Below are 24,144 nucleotides of genomic sequence, written 5' to 3' on the forward strand. Positions count from 1 at the left end.
ACATAGAGAGAGAGAGAGAGAGAGAGAGAGAGAGAGAGAGAGACGGGTCATTTCAGACTGATGTTTATGAGAACTCTAGAATTAACCGTCAGCCGTTCTCTGTCAGCTAAAGCTCCCGCTACCAAATAAATCAAGTGCTGATTGGACAAACCACTCTGTGATTTACGCCCCTGTGAAGCAGAAACACCTGCAGGTAAACCAAACCCTCATAAGTCACGGCTGTTGAGATGCGCGGGGCTATATTTGCCTCGGCCAATGGCATCCCGTTCGCTCAGACGCTCCAAACATGACACGGACGTGACTGCCAATGAGCTGGTGAAGACGGCCCCCGCTGGGTGGTAATGGGAGCGCGCGTGAAGCATTCAGCTGCTGTTTCTTCAGACCCGCTGTGAGCGAGCAGAACCTCTGACAGACCCTGCAGAGAGCCAGCGGGAGTTTACACAACAGCTGCAGGGTGTCTGCGGACAAGCAGAGGCCGGACGTCCTGTCAGCGCCGCTATGTTTAGCCTCTCTCGCCCTGAACCTTCTTCATATGCAGTTTTTCATCTTTTATTTTAAACCAAACCCTCATGATTATCATCCTGGAATTACAGCAAAGCTGACCCGAGCCGACCTCCACAAGTCTCATTCTGAGTAAACGGGTCAAGTGGAAGCGCCGATGATAAACCTCGAGGAAAATACGAGGGTGTGATGAGCACATCACTTAAACTGTGGAATTATGGGGGTTTGAAACTTGTTCAGGCAAATCTCAGACACAATAAGAAAACAACATCACATGGCTGTGAATTATATACACGGATATGAGAAATGGACCGTTCAAATCAACAAACCTGTCACACACATGTCCAGAATAGAAAAAAGAAAGAAAATGTTTTGTGTATTATTGATAAAAAAGGAAGATTGTAAAGTATTAAACATTATAGGGTTCGTCTTTGTGAATATCTGTGAAGACATGTTGAGACAACAGCAGAAAGTTGGAGGTACAAAAATGTGCTTCAAAAGGTCAAACCTTTAACATCTGAAGAACATCTCTGTTCCACAAAAGGTTCCTTGCGGCGAAAAAAGCTTCTTTAGATTATAACAAAGTTTAAAAGAGATGGTTCTCTAAAGCATCGGTTCCCAAACTTTTCAGCCCGCGACCACCCAAATAACAGTGCCATGGACTTGAGACCCCCACTATACTCGGAGGTGGGTAAAGTAGACAAACATTGAGCGGAACTGTGCACCCTGTGTTGTCTTTGGTCAATATTATGCTGAAGGCACCCATTCCGAAGGCTGATGGATTTTTATTTTATTTTTAACTTTACTCATATTATATTTCTTTGTTACACTTATTGATTAAATAGATTACCGATAACTATCAGCCAATACCAATACAGATATTGGTCAATCGCATACAGTACTACACAATACTAGCCAGTTAACTCAAACATTAATACAAATTAAATCAAATTGACTTAAAATGGATCATTTCTTTAATATATTTAAATAAAGTATGTGCTGTTGCTATTTACAGTCATTATTGTTCTCAGGGAAAGAAATAGGATATTCAGACATCAACTCATTGCCTCCATGCAGTTGATTAATAATCCAGGGACATATGAAATCCCTTTGATTTTTTTCCAAATTTCATTTTTCCGTTTTTATTTTTCTGGATTCTGTGTTTCCTTTTTTTTGTGGCGTACAACTATGTTAATATGAACCAGTATCTTATACCTTATATTTTTTCTTTTGCTGTTTTAAGTCTACTTATTAGTTTCGCACATTTTTAGTAGCAGGTTTGTAATGAGATTAACTGGACTTTTATTTTGACAACAGACTGCTTTAAAGGACCTTTAACAGAACGGTTCTTTATGAAACCAAAAATGCTTCTTCAATGGCATCGCTGTGAACAATATTTTAAGCACCTTTATTTGTAAGAGTTTAGAGATTGATTCTAAATCAAACTAAATGATGATTTCAGTTGTGTTGAGAATGTATAAAGCAGAATATTTTGGTTTAGGGTTTAAATAGGAGGGATGAGGTGGAGTTGTACAGTATATGAGTCAATGGAAAGTCCTCTGTGTGATTTCTATCAATCTAATATTCACTATAACAGCAGTTCATGATGGTGATGTTTTCATGAACGGTTCTGTTTACATTTGTTCTGTTTATATTTTTGTCTGGTTCTTTTATGCAGGTTTCATTAAACAGGTTTCATTTTTTTAGTTAAAGCTTGAGCAGCATGAGCGGAGTGATGTATAATCATAACTTCAGGACTAATGTACACAACAGACTTACATTAATAACACAGACAGTCAGACTGTAAATATTGCTGTAGTAGAGAGTATTTAAACTCATCTTACATTCTTCTTCATGCTTGTGTTGCCCTCGGGGCGTCATTACAGCATCACAACTCCATTGATATTCCTCGAAACACATTCAGCATTTCAGATCTACAACTTTACTCCTCACTAGCACATATTTATTTGAAACGTCTATTGTTTTTTATTTTGACTTTTATTAGACGGTAGAGAGAAGCTGTCTGAGCACGTTCACAGTCCGAGTGTGACTTTGGCATCTTCTCCGCGGGAGTCTGACCTCTACTTCTGACTCCATTCTTCATTCAGTTGCTCATGAACGCCGGCTTTGCAGCATGAGATGGGACCGCCGGGGGTCAGAGGTCACAGACCTGCCCCACATGTCAAATCCTAATTGACAGGACAGAATTCATTCCTTCAGCCGACCGGCTGCGACCTGGAGAATCCTCAGAGTGCTTTTCAATTCTGGATATAGAAGTGTTTTAAAGGGACAGTTCACCCAAAAATGAAACTTCTGTCACTATTACTCACCTTCGAGTCGTTACAAATGTGAATAAATATCTTTGTTCTGATGAACACATAGAAGATATTTGGAAGAATGCGTATAACCAAACAGATCTCAACACCCATCGATAGTAGGAAAAATAAATTGCAGTTAAAAGTACCCCAGAACTGTTTGCTGTGCCACAATCTTCAAAATATCTTCTTTTGCGTTCGACAGAACAAGTAATCTTTCCTACTATGAGAGTCACTATGTGCTGAGATCTGTTGTGTTACTGACATTCTTTCTGTGTTCATCAGAACAAAGAATCTTATGCACATTAAGAACGACTCGAAGGATGAGTAAATGATGACTACATTTTCATTTTTGGGTGAAGTGTCCCTTTAAGAGAGGTCAGTAAACCACGCTGTTGAGTTTTCAAGGTTTATTCGCCTTGTTTTTGTCTTTTTTGTGAAAGGAGAAAATGTCCTTCAGTCGTGTGGAGATTCAGTTATCTTAATTGTGTCGGCCGGTATTGATTTGAATTCTTGTGCGTGTGGGATAAATCCACTTTGAATGAGAGACAGACGGTGTTTGACGAGTGTTGTGTAGCCTGAATTATGACTCACAGAAAATAGTTTGATTCGCTTTGCTGTTTTTCAGGCGATTTATTCAGGAGACACGGTTTGTTTGTGTTTGTTCACCACGATCAATGTGGCGTTTAAATGCACAACAACGGAATTAACAATGAACACAATGATGCAAACAATATGAGGGTTAAAGAAGCTACGAATCAAAATAATACATCTTTCATAATGAATACTGAAATGCTTTGATGCATTAGTACAACTCGAGTTCTGTTATTACTGTAAATCAACGTCATCTTTTGCTACACAACTTTTACTCAAAATGTCCCAACGACGGATCGTGTCATTCGTTCTCTAAATGAACGACACTACGCTCTTCAGACACAGGTGCTAAATGATGCCATAGAAGAACCTTTTTCACCGTTTAACCCTCCTGATACCCTAAAACCTCTTTAACAGAGAACCTGTGCATGAGAACAAAAGACACAAAAGAAAGTTAAAGCATTTGTATTTATTAGGCTGTAAACAGGCAAGAAAAAGTATTTTGAACAGAATAGTTCTCTGGGGAACCATAAATGCTTCTTCTGTGGCATCGCTATGAAAAATATTTATTAGCGCATTTATTTTTAACAGTGTATGAATGTGTTGTGTTTATTTTACTCTTCTATTTGCCCATTCTGGTCTCATTTGTGTCTTTCATCATACATTTCTGAAATGACTTTACTCTTCTGCTGATGTCACCATGAGAAAGAGGAAAAAGAGAGAGACGGAGCTAACGGGACACGTGTTTGTTAGTTGTATTGTATCTGTGGTTGTCTGTTTTGCCGTGTTGGGTGTAACTAGTTACTAAGTAATGAGTTACTGTTATTTAATTACTTTCCCTTGAAAGAGTAAAGTAAGGGATTACTCTTATTTTGTCTGTAATTTACTGTAATTTCATTACACTTACTTAAAAATATTTTTCGGTTGCATTATATGGGCTGAAAATTTTATTGTGAAGCGATACTTGGGCCGAGTCCGTTTTATTCATCGTAAATTCAGTTTCTAAAATCAGCGGAGGAACAAAACTCTCTCCAGATTGATTGTATGTGTCTGAATGTGTTTGACAGGTCACATGGAAGTTAATTGTCTTAAACGATCTGTAAAAGGAAATATTCGTCTTTTTTGACCGGTTAAAATAAACGTAACCGTCCCTCAACCGGAATGACGTGAGCGTGCGAGACAGCAAAACAAATGCTGGAAAAAGACAAACGTAAGAACCGTGATTTGAAGTTTATATTCTCATTTCTGTTATCCCAGTAAACGTCGTTCCTGCGGGGAAATAATGAATAAATTGTCTAAACATATTAATAGAGATGGAGGCGAGTTTACACTGCGTCCATCCGTTTGTCGTCTTTATAAAATAAACCTGCGCTCGCAGCCGGAGGTGAGGAGACGCGTGAGGGTTTGTGACGGATGACCTGTTGATTTTAATCCGCAGTAAATGTGATGAACTTTCTCTGACCCGACAGAAAGCGCACATCAGACCCGACGCATCGCTGCTTCAGAAACGCAGATGTTTCCAGAGTTGACGCGTCGCTTTATACACACCACAAACACATGAGATGAGTTCTGTTTGACACGCGTGTCCTTGTGACCAGATCACTTCTACAACATCACATACATAATGACATTTTGTGTACTGCACACTCAAGTGTGTACTTCTCTGTTACCTTTGTTGACTTTATAATTACATTTCCTACATTTGGAACTATAAGATCTTGTAATAAGAGTGTACTTTTCATTGTTAATATAAAAATACTTTGTTTGCACACAGTTAGCATTTGTGTTTTAGTCTTGTCATCTAGCTAAATTACTTTTTACATTTAATTTTTTCAGCTGGTGCATTTAAAGGGACAGTTCACCCAAAAATGGAAATTCTGACATCATTTTCTCATCCTCAGATCGTTTCAAACTTGTGTAAATGTCTTTGTTCTGATGAACACAAAGGAAGATATTAGTAAGAATGTCAGTGACCAAATAGATTTCATCCCGCATTCACCGCCATAGTAGGGTAAAATAAATACTATGGAGTCAATGGGGGGTGAGATCTGTTTGGTTACTGACATTCTTCCAAATATCTTCCCTTGTGTTAAGCAGAACAAACACATTTACACACAGGTTTGAAACCTTATGAGGGTGAGTTAATGATGAAATAATTGTATTTTTGGCGGGAAAATGATTAGTTAATAGCTGAATATTATATAATTCTATTCTCAGTTTTGTAGATTTATCGTTGCCTCTGACATGTATTCATTAAAATTATATTTTGTCAATGTAATTTAGCTATAAATTGGGATACACTCTAAGGATGCATACTACATAGTGTAGTTCAGATCTCGAATGGACTGGAATGCAGCCTTGTTTCTTATTTAGTGTCTCTGAGAATCTCGCGCGCCTCCTGACCGTTCTGGATGGTTTGCACGCATTCTTTTCCAAAAGTAGAACCTGGTGTCTGTTGGCGGTGAGATTATCTGAGCGTGTTACACACGTGTGCTGCACATGTTAAACGGGCTCTCAGTCGGCGAGACGGTGGAACCTTCATCGGTAAACTCCTCAGGGATGGAAATCCAGCTGATGTTGTCATGAGAACGTTATACGGCTGTGAATATTACCTGCGCTGACACACGAGGAGGTTTTATTGAAGCAGCTGTTTCTCATATTGAGTCGAGAGCTTGAAATGAGAGCAGGTGGACTTCTGTGGAATATAAAGACAAGCTGTTGACGACTTCTGTCAAACCTCCCGCAGGGTTTTATGGGAAGGGGGCTGTCGTGGACTTCCGAATTCCTGCTAGCTATAGTGGCCCTCGGGGAACAGAGCAACTGTTTGAGAACAACCTACAACTTTTCTAAGGTTTGCTGATGATAAAGTGCCGTAGCACTGAAGAAATGTCCAGTGTTTGTATATTCTGCTGGTATCTGAAATGATGAAAAACAAAAAAAAGTAAATGAGAATGAATTAAGCATCGGCACTAAGAGTGATGAGAGTAGAAGCATCTAATACTTGTAGTTTCAGAAATAAGCTTCTCATTAGACAGACAGACAGACAGACAGACAGCTTTAGAAATGTGTTGAGATTCCATCACACATGTGTTTTGTGTCTCATGAGGACAGTGTTTGTTCTGTGTTGTGTGTGTTGTGTAATGATGTGTGAGACACATGATGAGTCAATACTGTCATGTTCCCTCAGATATAAAAGTATATTGATCACTTAACAGTTTAAATTGTGTTGTTCTGAAGTGATTTCCTACATCATCTCTCTCTCTCTCTCTCTCTATATATATTCTCCAAAAATATCATGAACTCTCAAATCAATATTTCATAAACATTTATTTATTTGCTAAACAGCCATGTAATGAACCTTTCAGTCTGAGAAAATACACATATGAGAGCGTACGTGAGTGTGTGTCTCAATGTTTTTGTGTGTGTCTCAATGTGTGAGTGCTTGCGTATGTGCGTGTGTTTGTGTGCATGTGTGTTTGTCTCAGTGTGTGTGTGTCTCTCAGTGTTTGTGTGTGTGTGTGTGTGTATCTCAGTGTGTTTGTGTGTGTGTCTCATTGTGTGTGTGTGTGTGTGTGTGTATGTGTCTGTGTCTCAGTGTGTGTGTGTGTGTGTCTTAGTGTGTGTATCTCAGTGTGTTTGTGTGTGTGTCTCATTGTGTGTGTGTGTGTGTGTGTGTGTGTGTGTATGTGTCTGTGTCTCAGTGTGTGTGTGTGTGCACAAGTCAAGCATCAGTGAGAGCAGAATGCTGGTGAGATGCAGTCGGCTCTTATCACAGAGAGTCTCTCTGACTCTTTGGCTCCGGTCGACGGGTCACAGTCATTCTGCTGTCTGATGGATCTTTATTGAGCTCCAGCTCATGCAGCTGTGTGTGATTGTTATGAGATCGAGCGTTTAAGAGATGCACACACACACATTACACAAACACAATGTAGAAGAGTTCAGAGTGGAGATAAAACAGTGACGTCATCACGTCATCAGGTTTATAATCAGAGCTTAATAAATGATGTAAACTGTGTGATTGCAGAGCTGAACTTCTCCACAGCTGAAGCGTAACAAAGATGTGTCTGGATCACAATGATCCTGTCGTCCGTTCCCTCAGAGATAACCAGAACATCCAGCAGATACAGATGGTGAAGGTCAAGAAGTGTCTGTAAACAACTGTGAGAAATAATCCACTGTCGTCTTTACATCTGTGACCTGCGTTAGATTCCCACAGAAAATGATAAAAACCAGAGGAGAATTTTAATGCTCGCATGTTTGTCTTTTATAGCTCAGGAGATTGAGTTTGTGTTTCATTTACTGTACGCATCAGATGTTTGATCGCTCTCCTCGCTGCAGATCTGAGCTCACTTTGACACATTGTTGACATCTCTTCTCAAACTCTAATGACTCTTTTTCTCTGGAGAAATATCTGAGACACACATGAGATTTAAATGGGTCTTTTGTTTGTGCTGTTGTGTTTTGCTGAATGTGCCTCTTTGCGAAATCAAGACGTAAAACTGAAGAGACAGAATGTTCGTATTGGACAATATTTCTTGTGGCAAAGTAGAGATAGATGATAAAGTTAAATGATATTGTGTAAAGTCCCACAAATGTCAGGAGGCTTCTCGAAATCAGTGTGTGAATGTACAATTTATGGAGAGAATGTGTTCTATCAATAACAAATAAAATCAGATTAAACTCCCACTATAGACCTTAATAAACTGTGCTAATATAACTGAAACAGCATCTGTGTTCTCTCTCATCCATAAAACACTCGTATTCATTTTCAACAATCTTTTTGTTGGCATAATATCGTTTGAATGAATATTGGTTGTGTAACCACTAAAAAGCTTGCGGTATTGATTTATGTAATACCAAATAGTGTTTGTAAAATTCTCAAAGGCCACAAGTTCTTTCAGTCCATTGACGTGTGTGTTTCTGAAATGATATTTCGAGTCTGAGAAATAAGAGCGTCCTTAAATTCTGTCTGCTGTTTTTCTGTTTGAATAACTACGGTTGATTTAAGGGGTGATTATCCTATTCATATATTCAAACCTGAATAACCACAAATGATATAGTCATATATTAGTAATGTTAGAAGATTTAAGACATCGGTGCTTTTGTGTTTGGCTATTTCTTCATTCATACAATCAATCTTGTTGGATTTAGAGCTCCAGTAACATCGTCCCTCACACATATCTGTTCTGCTGTCAAGGTCATCTTGATCAATTGTAGATTTACAGCACGTCCAGACGGCAGAAGAAGATAAACCTTCAGCCGATCGTCTCATCATCACCTCACAGATTGCATGTGGTCATTTAGTGACTTTTACAATACCGTTCTGTTTGTTAAATGCAATTTCGTTTTAAAACGAAAAGCTAAAATGTTAGTTGTGTCAGGAATAAATACTGTAAAATATGATGTTTATTTGTAGTTGTAATAAATGCATTAACTAGTGAACTCTATTGTAGTCTTATTTTTGTTAAATCTCATTCTTTGACATAAATACTTAGTTTATGATCAATTAAAGTGAAGGTGTTCACCTTGATCACAGAGAAGCACTGAGGCGAGGTGTTCATCTAACAAGTCTGATAAAGCCGCTCATGTGTTAATTGTTGGGCGGCAACCGTTCATCCTCTCTCTTTACACCCCACACAACATTTACACTTTCATTATGGGCTCATGCTGGGGGTGAAGAGGACTAATGAAGCGTTCTGTAATGAAGAAGAACATTATTAACTCGCTTAATTCACTTGATGGAATGCTCAGTCGATGCTCAAATGGGTTCTGCACACACACACACACTCACACTCTGACACGCACACACTCTCACTCACACACACACACACACACACACACACATACACAAACATGCACATTCACTCACACACACACACACACACACACACACAACACTTCTTACTAAGTGTCTTTGTCTTGTATTGTTTCACAAATATCTAAACATTCTTACATAAAAATAAAATTTCTTGCCAAAAAAAGTTACCTAAAATATTTGGTCTAATAAAATATATAAAATAATAAAATATTATCTACGTTTATGGTAAAGACAAGCAAAAAGTCTGTCCATGGGGTGAGCAAAATAAACTTGAATTAGGTGCTTGAGAAAAAGGTCAAACTAAATTCAAGTTTAGTTTTCTCACCCAATGTTTTGCTTGTTTTTACCATAAATTATATTTTCACATAAAAGACAAAAATGCTTATTAAGAATTGTTCAGTGGCGTTCACCATCCCATCGTGGTGTTTTCTGCCCGTGTGACCCTGTGATTTATTTGAGATCTGCTGTTATATCACAGTGTCACACGAGAGACGCTTTAGAAACATTGCACGTCACGTTTGGATGATGCGAGGAAAGGATTGTTTTCTAGAAACGTGGCATGAGTGGAGAATTTCAATGAAAGCGTTCTGTCACATCACTTCTCTGACCCAAGACAAGAGAAAACATGAACCCGGCTGAAAAATGTCTGTTTAGCAGCGGATGGGTTCAGGAATGAGGCTGTTTATTCATGTGTTTAAAGTTTGGAATATGAAGGTGGAGAATGTTTATAGAGAACGTGTCCATGATCTCTGACTGGTATCTAAACAAACTCATGTTTGTAGAATATTAGCTGTATTGGAAGCATCATGTTGTCCGTTTGCTCAAATAAGGAGACGAGCGGTTTCCAGTCGTTCAGTCTCATCTATAAACACATGATGTCAGTTTCTGTTGTGATGAATGTTTCTTGTGTTTTACTGGAGATCGATGAGCCGCTGGACGTCTTTCAGTGTTTAGAATCACACGTGTGTTTTTCCTGCGTCATCTCTATGATCTCAACCTGCTCTCAGCCAATTATGAGCAGAATTTTGTTTTGTCAAAGTGATAAAATGTACCAATTCTCTCATCATTTAGTCACACTCATGTCCTCATGATCCGCGTGTCGTCTGCAGGTTTCAGCGTGGAGACTATCACATCGACGTCTGTATAAATGACTATCTGGACGTGTTCTGCCCGCACTACGAGGAGTCCGTGCCGGAGGAGAGGACGGAGCGTTACGTGCTCTACATGGTGAACTATGACGGTTACAGCACATGTGATCACACGGCCAAAGGCTTCAAGCGCTGGGAGTGTAACCGACCGCACTCGCCCAACGGTCCGCTCAAGTTCTCTGAGAAGTTTCAGCTCTTCACACCCTTCTCTCTGGGCTTCGAGTTTCGACCGGGCCGCGAGTATTATTACATATGTGAGTATGACATCACAACACGTTAGCAACAGTCATTCACAGTGAAGAACATTAGTCATGTTTAATGTAATGTGTGTATTAAGTAACATTTATTTATAAAGCACTTATAATGTTGCATTGTTTTATTATAGTAAACATGCACTAATCATATCATTTGTATTGTCATGTTCCAAGTTGTCATCTGATTGGTTGAATTTCACAGGATTTCCGGTAACCGTGGGTGTCCCGTTCTTTAACGGACCGCCTGGAAACAACACGAAGCCGTCTGATCTAAGAAATAAGCTGTCGTGTTTACAACAGTTGCTATAAGAATCCATCACGATTGACTAAGCGCTTCATTCTTAAAAATATGCGTGGTTCACAGGAATAAACGTTTAATAATTTTGTTGCTGTTAAATTTTAAGACGTTCTCGAATTAACCCTGTTCTGTTACTGCAGGGACACTTTCGCTCCTCTAAACAGTAACGTGGCTCAAGAAGAAACGTGATTGGTGGCTTTACCTGTCAGTCATATGGCCTATTGGGCTGGCCATGTGACACTAAGGTCACTCTATAGGGAATGTTACTAGTTATTTACAGAATTTTCAAATTTCTAAATGTATCTTTATTGTATTCATTGAATAATTGAATTGTAATTGATCGTTGTAATTGTCAAAGTCTTGTAACAGACAATTAATCGGCATAATCGCAATTATTTAATAGCCAATTAATTGTCATCTAAATTGCATAATCATGACACCTCTAAAGCCGATTGCACATTGAGTTCGAAATTTGCGTCCGAAATATCTGCACATAAAAAAAAAACGACTTGAAGTTGTGTCAATCACATTTACACACTGCCTCCAATATTTTCGTCCGTCATAAAACAATTCGGAACAGGTTTGATTTTCTGCATTTTTGGCATTCGTCAAGCATTTTGAGCGGCCTTTATTAACAATTCAGAGACACCGTAGAAACGAGAGCCAAATACAAAAAAAACGAGTGTATGTGCAAAGACCTTGTGTTGTTTCTTTTATTACCAATGTAAAATCGTGTTTTAGTTTGTAACGCTCTATTTTATTTGTACAACTAATTCAAAAATATGTATAGGAAAAAATCACATTCAGTTGAATGAAGCACTTCTGTCTGGAACATGTTTATACATCTTTCCCCGTCATTTCAGCAAATCCTAAACAGACTTTCTTTCTCACGCTGCATTGTGTACATAACTGCATGAAGTGAATCAGGAGCTGTAGATTATAATGACAAGGACAGCGTGCGAAGGGCAGAAATCGATACCAATCAATATTCTTTGGAAGAAAATAAACTTGGTGTATTTTGCTGAAGGAGACCTGTCTGCGAGGTGAGATGAATTGACAGCATCCTCATTAGTTTCTGCTCATAACGTTCAGCACGGCTCCTGTAGGACCTTCATATCTCGGCCGTGTCCCGAGGACGTCTTACATCGACAGGCATTATGATGTGTTTGATTGACATACAATCTGCTAACCACGAGTCTGAGGAGATCCGTCCGTCGCACTCTGGAGGCTTTATTCACTTTGTCAGACAGATGGTTTTTATGTTTGCTAGCATCATAATTACTGAACATCATGACCGTCATGTCATTTTAAACAGAGGGAACAGAGCTGGTGTGAAAACATTCGGTTTGATGGTGTAACTACGAGATTGAGTCGTTTGGAACATGCATTTGAAAAAGCAACATGATCATTATAAATAGACTTTATTATCATGAAAATACCTGAAAAGGTTTGAAAAACAGCGATTGAATATGACCATTGACATTTCCTTGAACTACGTTTGTAAACCGTTCTTCTTCTGGGGCCAATATTTGGATTGTGTGCACGAGAGCGCCCTCTGGCTTTCCGATGTGGTGTTATGAGGTATCGAGTTCGCCCTCGAATTCAGTCTCCTTTAGGACCCCGAGTGATTCTATTGGCTGAAAGGACATCTATTTTGGTACTCTTTTTGCGGCTGATAGCAACTCTCACAAAATTACATTTCTGAACACATCACTAGAACTTTGCTAAAATTACCATTAATGTCTTTTACATTAAGTGCTTCCTATGCTAGTATGTATATGAGGCTATAGGTAGTGAAATCAAACAAATCTCGTTCTCACTGTTTTAGTGAGCTCAAGTATCAACTAGCATAGCATAGAACTACGTGGTTAGCTAGCGCTTGCGAAAAAAAGCTAAAAGGAAAATGTGAATTTTTGTACCAGACGGGGTCCTAAAGGGTACCAAATTCCAGGGGTTGACTCGATACCTCATGACATTTAGGAAGACAGTTAGCAGTGCACAGGTTCCCTCGATCTGAAGCCTATTCATTTGTTCGTGAAAATATTTCAAGGTTTTCTTTAACACAGATCTTATTTCAGGCGATTTCCCAAAAACCTAAAGACTTTGGTGCGATAGAACCGGAAGTCTTAAAATGCTAATTTGCTTCCGGGGTTTTGCATAAAAATGATGTCATCTCTGAGCCTCCCTATTTATTGAGGAAACAGAGCATGAGAATTGCACAATATATCGTCCCAGCGCTAGCAGGAACATTAAAGTAACCTCAGTTCATCTGTCAAGCCTCCAGATTAAATATGATTTCATTTGAGAAGATTTTTATATGCACAGTTTAACTCGACTCGTAATGACATTGTTGAACAGACTGAATTTGCTTGCGGTCGTAGAAAGTTGAATTAGTCATCTGAGTGTCTTCACTCGAGATCTAAAGCTCTTAGAACGCCACGAGCTGCAAAGTGAGAATAAAAACTGTTCATATAACAATAAACATAACTGTAAATATAAAGTAAAAAAAGTCATTCTTGATATAAGAGCATAGCAACGTCCACACCACAATGATAACAGATCTCATACAGAGGATCACTTCATAACATTGAGAGCTAAAAACCTAAATCTATTGAAATGTAAAGAGTTCATGTATAATCTAGATATTGTTATCATCCGCTGGTCATGTTTTGATCTTTGAAGAGGCTTTTATCCGTCTCTTGAGACCGTGACATTTCTCTGAATCATGTCTGAAGACTGACAGCTCGTCTGAAGCGGTCCGACTGAGAACTGATCTGCAGGAGTTTGATCTCATCTGTCTGATTACAGTCATTTCTCTGAAAAACTCTCACAGACGTTATCAGACCGGCCGTCACAAACCTCAGTTCACATGCTTTTAGAAAGTCACTTTCTCGGATGAATAGTTTTGGGAGCCGGACGTTTAATCGTGGACATAAAGTCTGGTGGACGTTACAGATTATTCCGGCCAACAACCAGATCAGAATGTTAAGAAGACATGACATGATGTGTGTCTGTGATTTTACTCCTGGATTTGAAGCAGAAGAACATGACACATGTATGACTGTATTCCCAGAGGAATGTGTTCTTTCTCAGATGTTTCTCGTTCATAGCTCAGGAGATTTTATTGAGTTTATTGAGAATATTTGAGATATTAAACGGATTCATCAGTGATTTTTCATTATCATGGATTGGAGCACTTAAAAAAATGACATTCTTAAGCTAAGTTTTTGTCTTGTTTCAGTCAAAATATCTCACACTTCTTGAATTAATATACAATTACTTAACAGGAAAAGAAACCTGAGATATTTAATCTCCTTTTGTGTAAAATAATATAAGAATTACGTAAATGTATAGTAAAAACAAGCAGAAAAATCTGCCAATGGGTTTTAAAAGATTAACTTGAATTTAGTTTGATCTTTTTCTCAACTATCACATTTTTTTGCTTGTTTTTACCCTAAAATTACTTCGTTCTTATGTTTTTCTCCTTAAAAAGATACTTAATATCTTTTCTTGTCAAGAAAGTGCATCTTGATTAAAGATTGTTTAGATAATTGTTTCTACAAAAAAGACAAAAACACTTTGTGTTGTGGGTTTGCTGGAGTTTAGTGTAACTTGTAAGAGATTTGTGAGGTTAATGAAGACGTTTCATTTATTGCATTTTTGAATTATTTAGACACGAGAAACTAAAGCAGAGAGCGTACAGGAGGAGTCTCTTATCTGTGTTTTCCAGGGTTTTTTATTCTGTAATTCCGTTTTCTTTCTGTTTGGCTCTTAAGAATTCAGTGCTGAATTGAGCGTCCTCGAGAAAACACAGGAATCTGTTTAGAGCCGTTCACATCTGCTATCCATTCAGCTGAATATACAGTATTAACAGTGGGCACGTCTGTCTGACGGGTCAAAGGTCAGGACACGCAGCTCAGCCCCCACCAGCACAAAATGCATGAGACAGCATCTTTTTCCAATATTGTGAATTTAAAGATGGATTTTAATCTCTCAAGGTCTCCAAATCTAATATCGCAGCAGAGAGTCAGAGAACCGAGGGAAGAAGATGAGAGTGTAAATCACTTTGTGTGTGTGTGTGTGAATATCTAGATGTCGCTTTATAGTCCAGTACTCAAACACAGTAAAATTATTAATTATCATTAAAGTGATTCATTATAATACAGTGTGACAAGCATGTGAAAGTTACAGGACATCATTTACGTCTGTAGTTTTAGGATGATGTTGGGAGTTTTAGCACCTCATGTCTTCTTAATAAATCACAGTTTATCTTCTGTAGACCAGCCACTGCTCCAGTCGCGATAGATGATGCTTTGGCTGCGATGTGGTTGGCACGGTAACGGCGAGCACCCTCTTGCATTCACACAGAGATGCAGATGAGTTGAATGACAGAAGACTTCAGTTATTATGTTTCTGTGTATGATTCACAAAACACACTTTCATCTTTCATCAGGCAGCGTGAGACACATGATCAGACCTTTGATAAATGAAACCGTGTTCTTGGCTTTGTTTGGTTTTGTCGGGTCCTCCTCTCTGTCCTCTGGGCTTCGACACTTCCCGACTGCCTGCTGTTTCTCTTTTCCTGTGCGTGTGACTGTAACGTTCAATGGCACACGGCCCGGACCTGAACGCACGCCTGACCGCCCGCCTGACAGACGCTGCCAGAGAGAGAGTGAGAGAGAGAGAGTGAGAGAGACATAGAGAGAGAGACATAGAGAGAGAGACAAAAAACTGAACGTCTGGAGATGATGTTACTGTCCGTGAGAATTGTCATCATCACTTTGACTACGTCACACTTAACTCATGTGAAATAACATTTACATAATGTTTAATAATGTTTACATCTGTTTTCCAGAGTTTAACCACAGAACAGACTGCAAATATACAGACAGCACTCATGAAATACTTTAAATAAATAAAATCATCATTTTTATTCTGTTCTCTGAGATCCACTTGCGTTAGTCATCAACAGCAGTTGTCATGTAATATTTCATTAAATTCAATATTTCAGGCTGTTTTTGCCACTGTACTCTTAGATTTTCATGGAAAAAAGAAAGAGAATTAAAAACTCTAAGGGTGCAAAAAAATCTAAATATTTGAGAAAATCGTCAGCTTGTATTTACAGTAGAATACTTACAAAATATCTATTTCAGAAGTTGTTTTGACTGATGTTTTCTGCTGTAGTCTGTGGTGATGTCAGTGAGTGAGGGTTGTGTGTGGTTGTCAGGGGGTTGTTGTGTGTTTTTTAATTCACATCAATATATCCACTGTGATCACACACACTCATGCACGGACACCCACATTCATGCATGGACACACACACACACACTCATGCACGGACACCCACATTCATGCATGGACACACACACACACACACTCATGCACGGACACCCACATTCATGCATGGACACACACATTCATGCATGGACACACACACACACACACTCATGCACGGACACCCACATTCATGCATGGACACACACACACACACACACACACACTCATGCACGGACACCCACATTCATGCATGGACACACACACACACACACACACACACTCATGCACGGACACCCACATTCATGCATGGACACACACACACACACACTCATGCACGGACACCCACATTCATGCATGGACACACACACACACACACACACACACACTCATGCACGGACACCCACATTCATGCATGGACACACACACACACACTCATGCACGGACACCCACATTCATGCATGGACACACACATTCATGCATGGACACACACACACACACACTCATGCACGGACACCCACATTCATGCATGGACACACACACACACACACACACACACACACTCATGCACGGACACACACACACACACACACACACTCATGCACGCACTCTCACACCGAACTCGCCTCTCATTCACACACGCACGCATGCACACACTCTCATACACACACATCTCTGCAGATGCTGTTAGTGGAGGCTCTCTATACATCAGGACAGATGGAGGAACTCTGAGTCACTCATTAAATGCGAGTTGTATATTTAGCAGCGCTGCATTTGTTCTGCCGCTGTCTTTGACACATGACATTAATGCTGATCAGTGTTTTCACTCCAGCCGTGGTTCTGGATGCCAGATATCACATCACAAATGAGTCTGATTGTTATTAAACCGCCTGTGACTTCTTGGTAATGCAGCTTGTGTTGCCATGAAACTATTATGGGACACGACTTTGGTGTTACTACTGTACATCTTTAAATCCCTGACAACATAGTACATCAATGTGTACATGTAGTGTCATGATAAGCCCTTCTGTGCCAAAATGTGTCTTTTGTAATGAAAGAAAGTCAAATTAACTTACAGACATGCAAACTTTAAAAAAAAAGACAAAAAGTGCTTTGTTCTCATTTTTGAGCTGTCACTGTTGTCATGTAATACAACAAATATTGCTAAAGTCAGCGGATTTCACTAATACATCTACTAATCTCTGTGTAAAAACTAAATGAAGATGCGACATCTTTATAACGTCATGTTCACCTCCTGTAATTTAGCTCTGAATCTTTGATGAAAATTGTCATTTTGACCCCATCTTTTAAACAGAATGCTCCGTTAACATTCATCAATGACTTTTAATATGTTGATGTTTTTGATCATTTAAATCATTTTTTTACAGAAAAACAATAAGCAAGATGAACATTTTTAGTTTGATTTGACTGAACTCGTCTCTCTTCTTTGTGTTTTTAGCATCTATGATCACAGATACGGGCAGAAGATCGTGTCTCAAGCTGAAAGTGTTTGTGAGACCACCAAGTAAGTGTCCTTACTTTACTTTGTTGAAGAGATTCTCATTCATCTGTAGACCGTAATGGCAGGTGATGCTTCCGTGTGTGATGTCACAGCTTTCTTTTGATTGGCAGGTGGGCTGGGCTGCTGGTTTATCACTAACATGATTGGCTTACAGTCTCTTTTTCATTTCTCCTGTTTTTGTAGATGGCTGTGAGAAAACCATAGGCGTTCATGACCGTGTTTTTGTCGATAATGACAGAGTAGACAATGCATTAGAACCAAGAGGTCAGTAAAATCACCTGTGCTTTTCTCTCTCTCTCTCTCTCTCTCTCTCTCTCTGTGTGTGTCACGTCAGCATGTTTTGTGTAGCGTCTGTAGCTTCTCTCATAGACTCAGACTGTCTTTATTTCTGCATGAAGTATTAATAATGCATTATGTTGAAACGGCTGAACCACCTCTGCGCGAGCACAACCAATGAAGTGACCGGAAGCAGGTCACGTGACCTTTGAGTTTGGCCTCTCTCGCGTCTTCCAGCTGAAAGCCATGTGTTCAGTTTACACGCTGTGATTAAATGCATGTGTGCTGACTGCAGATAGAATGAAGCTCCGCCGCTCCGACAAACACGTGATGTTTCTGAGCCAAATGAGCATTTGGCTTTCCGAGGTGTCTCATTTAATAACACCAAGCTTGTTTTGGCTTCTTCTTTTGTGAATTCCGTTCCCTTCAAAAACACTTAACATATGTCCAACGCTCAGCCTGTAGATTTACTGCCTGTGTTGACAGAATGACACGAAATCATCCCGTCACAAGCACACACACGGTTGTTTTGCAGTCTTCATGGGGACCCGTCCTAGACTTCTGATGTTTTTATATTCTCATTTAATATCATGCATTCAGCTCTCTCTCTCTCTCTCTCTCTCTCTGTCTGTCTGTCTGTCTCTCTATCTCTCTCTCTTTATGTCTCTCTCTCTCTCTTTATGTCTCTCTCTCTCTCTCTCTCTCTCTCTCTCTCATTGTCTCAGTCATTGATTTATTAGTGCAGATAGGCGACGGGAGACTGAAGGTTTCTGTCTGTAAACTCTTGTGTCCTCCTGAGCGTGTTTATCTTTCTCATGGAGCTTCACACCTGATGTCCTCTGACACCTCACAGGCCGTCACTGATGATAACTACATATTTTTTAAAATATATCAACATTTGAAAGTTAAGATACATAAACCTATAATGCCAAATGACCTAAGATGTTATGTCTGAAAAAATCTATTTTTGCTTAAAGCAATTAAAAATGTGGATTAAGAAAAACAATCTTATTTTTCCATTTAATTAAGTTGATTTAAATTAAGCGCACTGATAGAGATATTTTTTCTTGCTTTTAACATAAATGCCTTATTTTGTCAGAAAACAAAACTTACTATATTCATCATTTAGTATGTTGATTTAATCTTCAGAATAGATATTTGTCCTAGAGAACCAAAAGCATTGTTCAAATCGTGTCATTATTATTTACCCTCGAGAATAATACATTTTTTTGTTTGGAACGCAAAAGTATGAATATTGAATGTGCAGTTATTCATTGTTAATTTTCTGTATTTCTAGATGACACGAGTCATGAAGCAGAACCCTCTCGGAGTGACGTGTCTGGTTCTCAACAGCCGGTTGTACCGGCACTGCCTCTGCTGGCTCTCCTGCTGCTCTGCGTCTCTGTGTTTCTCACCTCATAGCCCCTCACCTGAGCCCCCCACACACCCTCCCCCCCGAACGTCCAGGTCCGAACACGAGCGGTCCGACGCTGGAGAGCCGTGCGGGCTTTGAGAATTCCCAGGAACGCTTCAATTACGCTTTTATTTTGATTTGCAAATATTTAAGAGGTCTTTGGCTGTCTTTGATTAAGAAATGTTGATTAAGAGAAGAAATGCAGATCACCCGTTTAACCCATCGACTGTGACGGTGAATCATGATTTGACGGCCGGTCACAGGGGATTGGGCGGCTGGGAGGAGTGGGTGGAGTCTTAGACTTAGCGAGTGTTTTCTTTGGGTCTGTCGGGAGCGAGTCGCTCCTTTTGTTGGTAATTAGCGCAAGTGTTGAACGTGCGAAGAGAAGGCTTTCTCGTGATGGTTTATAGGCGAGGGTCACATAGAACAGAAGCGTAACTGTGGCTCATATCTACACTGTTAGAAGTAAATATACTAAGACTTCTTGCCTTTAAAAACGTCGTCTGCCTTCTCTTAACAAACTGCAGAATTCATCCGGAGGTGTCGTCTGTTCTACATCTGCAGTCCTTCACGACAGACGACGGTGTACGAGTTGATCTGTCATTAAATTGTGAATTCAGATGAACGTTATGTTCGTTCACGACTGACTTGTCTTAGACCACACCACTAAAAACATCAATTTTCTACTTTGTAAAATAATCTTACTGCGACATAAATATCTATATTTTTCCTATGACCTTTTATCAATCAATGTGAGATATCAACCTTACGGGATCATGGGGATTCCTCTCATGGCTGTTTCAAAACCTGACAGGAACCAAATATCAAAAGGGGCTCCGCGTTTCTAGGGGTGGAGAAGAGAAGTTCATCTGAAGAAGCCTTATTCTGTACACTATACCAATATCCCTAAAAGTGCTTCAAATCATGACTACACGTGTTTGTTAAAGAGTTGTTTATCAGAGCAATTCTGACCGGTTGAAGATGCTGAACGCAAAACATTAACACTCGACTCTGAGCCGCCCGCTCATGTCAACAGCCTTACAAATACACAGAGTTCACCAGACCTCTTAATAACATCTCACCTCCAAATAACACACAAACTATATGTTTTGCTTAAATAATGAGGCCTGCCCACACGACTAAATACTGGAGTATACTTGAGGATAGTAAACTGAAGTATAATCGTAAACACTAGTGTTTTTTAACCTTATTGTAGTAAATATTGAAGTATACTACAGTATTTACTACAGTTTATTAATTCACTATGATACTGTAGTGTAGTTAAACAAAAAGTAATAATTACTATAAGATGAATTAATATACTCTTATTCGCTTCAATTAACTATAGTAAATAATGAAGTATACTACAGTATTTTTTCATGTGGCTGTTTTTTAGGATCATGCAGGTTTTTTGCATTGTGAAGGAAAACACAAAGTGCAACTTATGACTTTAATGTCGAGTACTTTGTGTTACAGAGTCACAATGCAAAACGTGATAATGTATGCTTCGTTATTTAATGCAAAAGGTATATTTGTCTTCTATTTGTGGGGTGTAACAGTTCTTGTACCGACTTAGAAGAATAGACGTTGACTAGATTGAAACTCTTGTGTGCTTGTTCTGTCACGATCCTCTTATAGACAACAGACATTTGTGCTTTCAAAACAGCAGGTGAAGGAGATTACACCCCCCAAAAATAAAAGAGAGAATAAAGAACAGCGTAGGTGTCAGATTGGATAATGGTTTCTGCCTTCTTTAATCGTCAGTAGATCTGTTCTGCGTTCTGTTTGTTTTGGTTCGAGCGGCTCGACTTTGAAACAACAGAACATAAGGAGTTCAACCACACGAGCTGCGTTTTCATGGTTTATTGTCGAAATGACCAGAACACTTTTGAGAATCAGCTTGAGTGGCATTTGTATGATTTGTACTCCGATTATGACATGATAACCACGCTTTGGACACGCTCTGAACCCAGACACAAGAATCAGCTGATTTAATGGATACCGTGTATCCTTAGCACCTCAAAAACATAACATGATAGTGTTAGAATACTTTCTGAAGGACGAGGAAATCTAGACATTTCATTATTCATCATTATTATTATTATTATTATTATTCAACACTATTGTCATTGTTATTATGGATATCACATTAAATGTTCTGATGAAAATGTGCTGTACATAATGTTTGATATTAAGGTATTCATTTGATTCATGTCTTTTCTAAAAGAGTGAGAAAACTTTGACACTTTCTACAGCCAATAAGAGGCCACCTTTGAACTGTGGTTTAGAGCCAATAGGACGCCTCCATTTCACATACAGTAGTTATGTCACGTCAATCGTTTCTCATCATCGTGTGGATCAGAACACGACTGACATGTTTGGTTTTTAACAGAGAGAAGCGGCTGGTTTCATAAAGAGGCATGTGCATGGACTTGATTATGAATAACATGTTAAATAAAGCCTTCGTTTGACTGTTTTCACCTTCTTTTCTCGACATGTTTGTGAAAGTTTAGAAACTGTGTGTGTGTTTGATCATGTCACTGAAATAAAACCAACTTCACGAGTCGTTTTGCACTTTTTGAAAGAGACTAACAGCACTTCGTCGTAACATTTCACTGCGGTGCAGAAACATCTGACGTTTTGATTTCAGTCACGTTAGAATTAAATCTAAAATCTGATGCTCACGAGAGTCCTAAAACAGAACAACTTCATCGTGTCTATCTCTGTGAACAGATCGAGCAAAATTATGAAATTAACTTTTTCATTTCATGAGTTTACATTGTTATTGCTCTATCGCAGCTCACAAGATTTGATTTGAGTTCTCACTTGTGTTTCCATTTAAGTAATAAATTATAGAAATAAAAAGAGAATCAAATCAGAGTGTAATAGTTGAAACACATCAAGTGTCTGGAGGTGTAAATGATCGTAGGTTGTAGAGGTGAAATCATCTGGATTTGAGGAATGATGAGAAATGTTTGAGTTGATTTTTTGACTTTTTATTGCAGACGAGACTAATCTGAGCTCAGTTTGACACATTGTTGTCATCTCTTCTCAAACTTTTTTTTTAGAAGTATTCCAGACACAGATGAGACTCAAGCAAGTCTCCATTTGATGTCATCTCATCTGTGAGACATAAATGAGACATGAACAAGATCCCATGTGATTTTTTTTAACAGGATGTTAAATTGGAATGTTATAAAATACTAGATTGCAGTTTAAAGAAATTAAAGTCACTTCAAAATATAATACGATTATTTCTGTGTTTTTAAGTATTTTTAGTTTGTTAAAAATAAACTGACAAAAATCTAGATTTAAATATTCTTTACATTAACTTATATCAAGACTGGTACTACAAAGTCAATAAGTCTGTATATTCTGTGTATGATGTTTATTGATAATTCATGAAAACAGAAATTAAAACTTTACAATTAAATCCTTTTTTTCATCTTTATCCTGTTTGCTGAAGCTAAATGGAGGTTTTTGAGTTGATTCTGAATGATGCTGCAGAAAATCTTATGATTTGGTTTATTCACGTCTCAGTCTGTGTGTCAAACCCTCGCTGCCGTGTCTCATGTTCAGTTGTGTGAAGAAATGAAACTCAACCATTAAAGTGTGTGTATGTGTGTGTGTATGTGTGTGAGCGTGTGTGTGTGCATTTACATTTACATTTAGTCATTTAGCAGACGCTTTTATCCAAAGCGACTTACAAGTGGGGGAGTGAGATCCCAGTCACCGCTCTACTTCTGATGACAGTGGTTTCACTGGTTTGGTTTGATTTTCTCTCTGCTTTGTCTTCTACCTGTACTAAAAGGAACAAACTTTTTGAAAAAATTATAAAATGGAAAATAAAATCTAAGGTCTGTATTTGTATAAACACGTGTCTGAGCGTCTATAAATAACAACAAATAAAAGAACGCATTGCTTGGCTATTTTCTTGTGTTCTTTGCCCTTTTCTCAAAACACAAGATTATAAAGCTTAATGTTTTAAATCATTTGAGTACATTGCGGTTCATATTAGAAATCACTTCAACAAAGTGTTTTGGTTCAGTTTGTACGTGTAAATGTGAAAACGGCATTAAAGCATTAGTAAAATACAAATGATACTGTTTTAAGTAAAAATCATCTATCAAAAGACCATTTTTTTTTATCTGAAACCCAGTACATTCTAATAGTTTTTCCCTCTTTGAATGACTTGTTTTATGTAAAAAACGTGAGAAGTTATGATAGTTATGATTCTGTTCTAGAGCAGCTTTTGACAATCCTGCTGTTCTAGTTGATGTTTTCAGGATTATAATAGTGTCCATGTGTTTTTCTGAAGTAAATAACACGTTTACTCTCCGCAGCATATCTGAGAATATGAAGATAAATGTTTCTGATCTTCAGTCCGTTTGTGAAGATGAACAAGGTTAAAGTGGTTTGTGTGGACGGATGACATCATTAGGCCCTGCGAGACCCTGTGACCGCGGGTCATAAATTCGTCTGTAATGATTTTGTCGTTTCATTCAGACAATAACTCTCCAGCACACGCTTTTATTTGACGCTTGATTTATGCCTTTAATACTTTGATGGCAAAAATAGTTTAACTCCGCTCTGTAATGATTCAGCCAATGAAATATTGGCACAATTCATTTTCCTTTTTCAGATTTAATTAGATTATTTTATAAGGCGATCCATCAGCGTTGTGTAGATTAAAAGTGCTCGCTGAGAGAACTCACTGAGTGCAATGTGTT

General features: G+C 38.6%; 1 protein-coding gene across 2 annotated transcripts in view; it reads left to right on the forward strand.

Annotated features, from left to right (window-relative positions):
- Positions 1 to 21,977, forward strand: part of efna5b (ephrin-A5b) — a 71,334-nt gene extending 49,357 nt beyond the window's left edge. The window contains exons 2-5 of one of the 2 annotated variants that reach the window (XM_056730031.1): positions 10,338 to 10,630; positions 17,662 to 17,727; positions 17,908 to 17,988; positions 19,298 to 21,977. In XM_056730031.1, the coding sequence (XP_056586009.1) occupies positions 10,338 to 10,630; positions 17,662 to 17,727; positions 17,908 to 17,988; positions 19,298 to 19,422 (565 nt within the window). In that variant the 3' untranslated portion in view covers positions 19,423 to 21,977. The remainder of the gene's footprint in view (positions 1 to 10,337; positions 10,631 to 17,661; positions 17,728 to 17,907; positions 17,989 to 19,297) is intronic. The other variant, XM_056730032.1, reaches the window with a different exon arrangement.
- The last annotated feature ends 2,167 nt before the right edge of the window (positions 21,978 to 24,144 follow it).

The sequence above is a fragment of the Triplophysa dalaica genome, chromosome 18 (genome assembly GCF_015846415.1).
Source record: "Triplophysa dalaica isolate WHDGS20190420 chromosome 18, ASM1584641v1, whole genome shotgun sequence".
Lineage (NCBI taxonomy): Eukaryota > Metazoa > Chordata > Actinopteri > Cypriniformes > Nemacheilidae > Triplophysa > Triplophysa dalaica.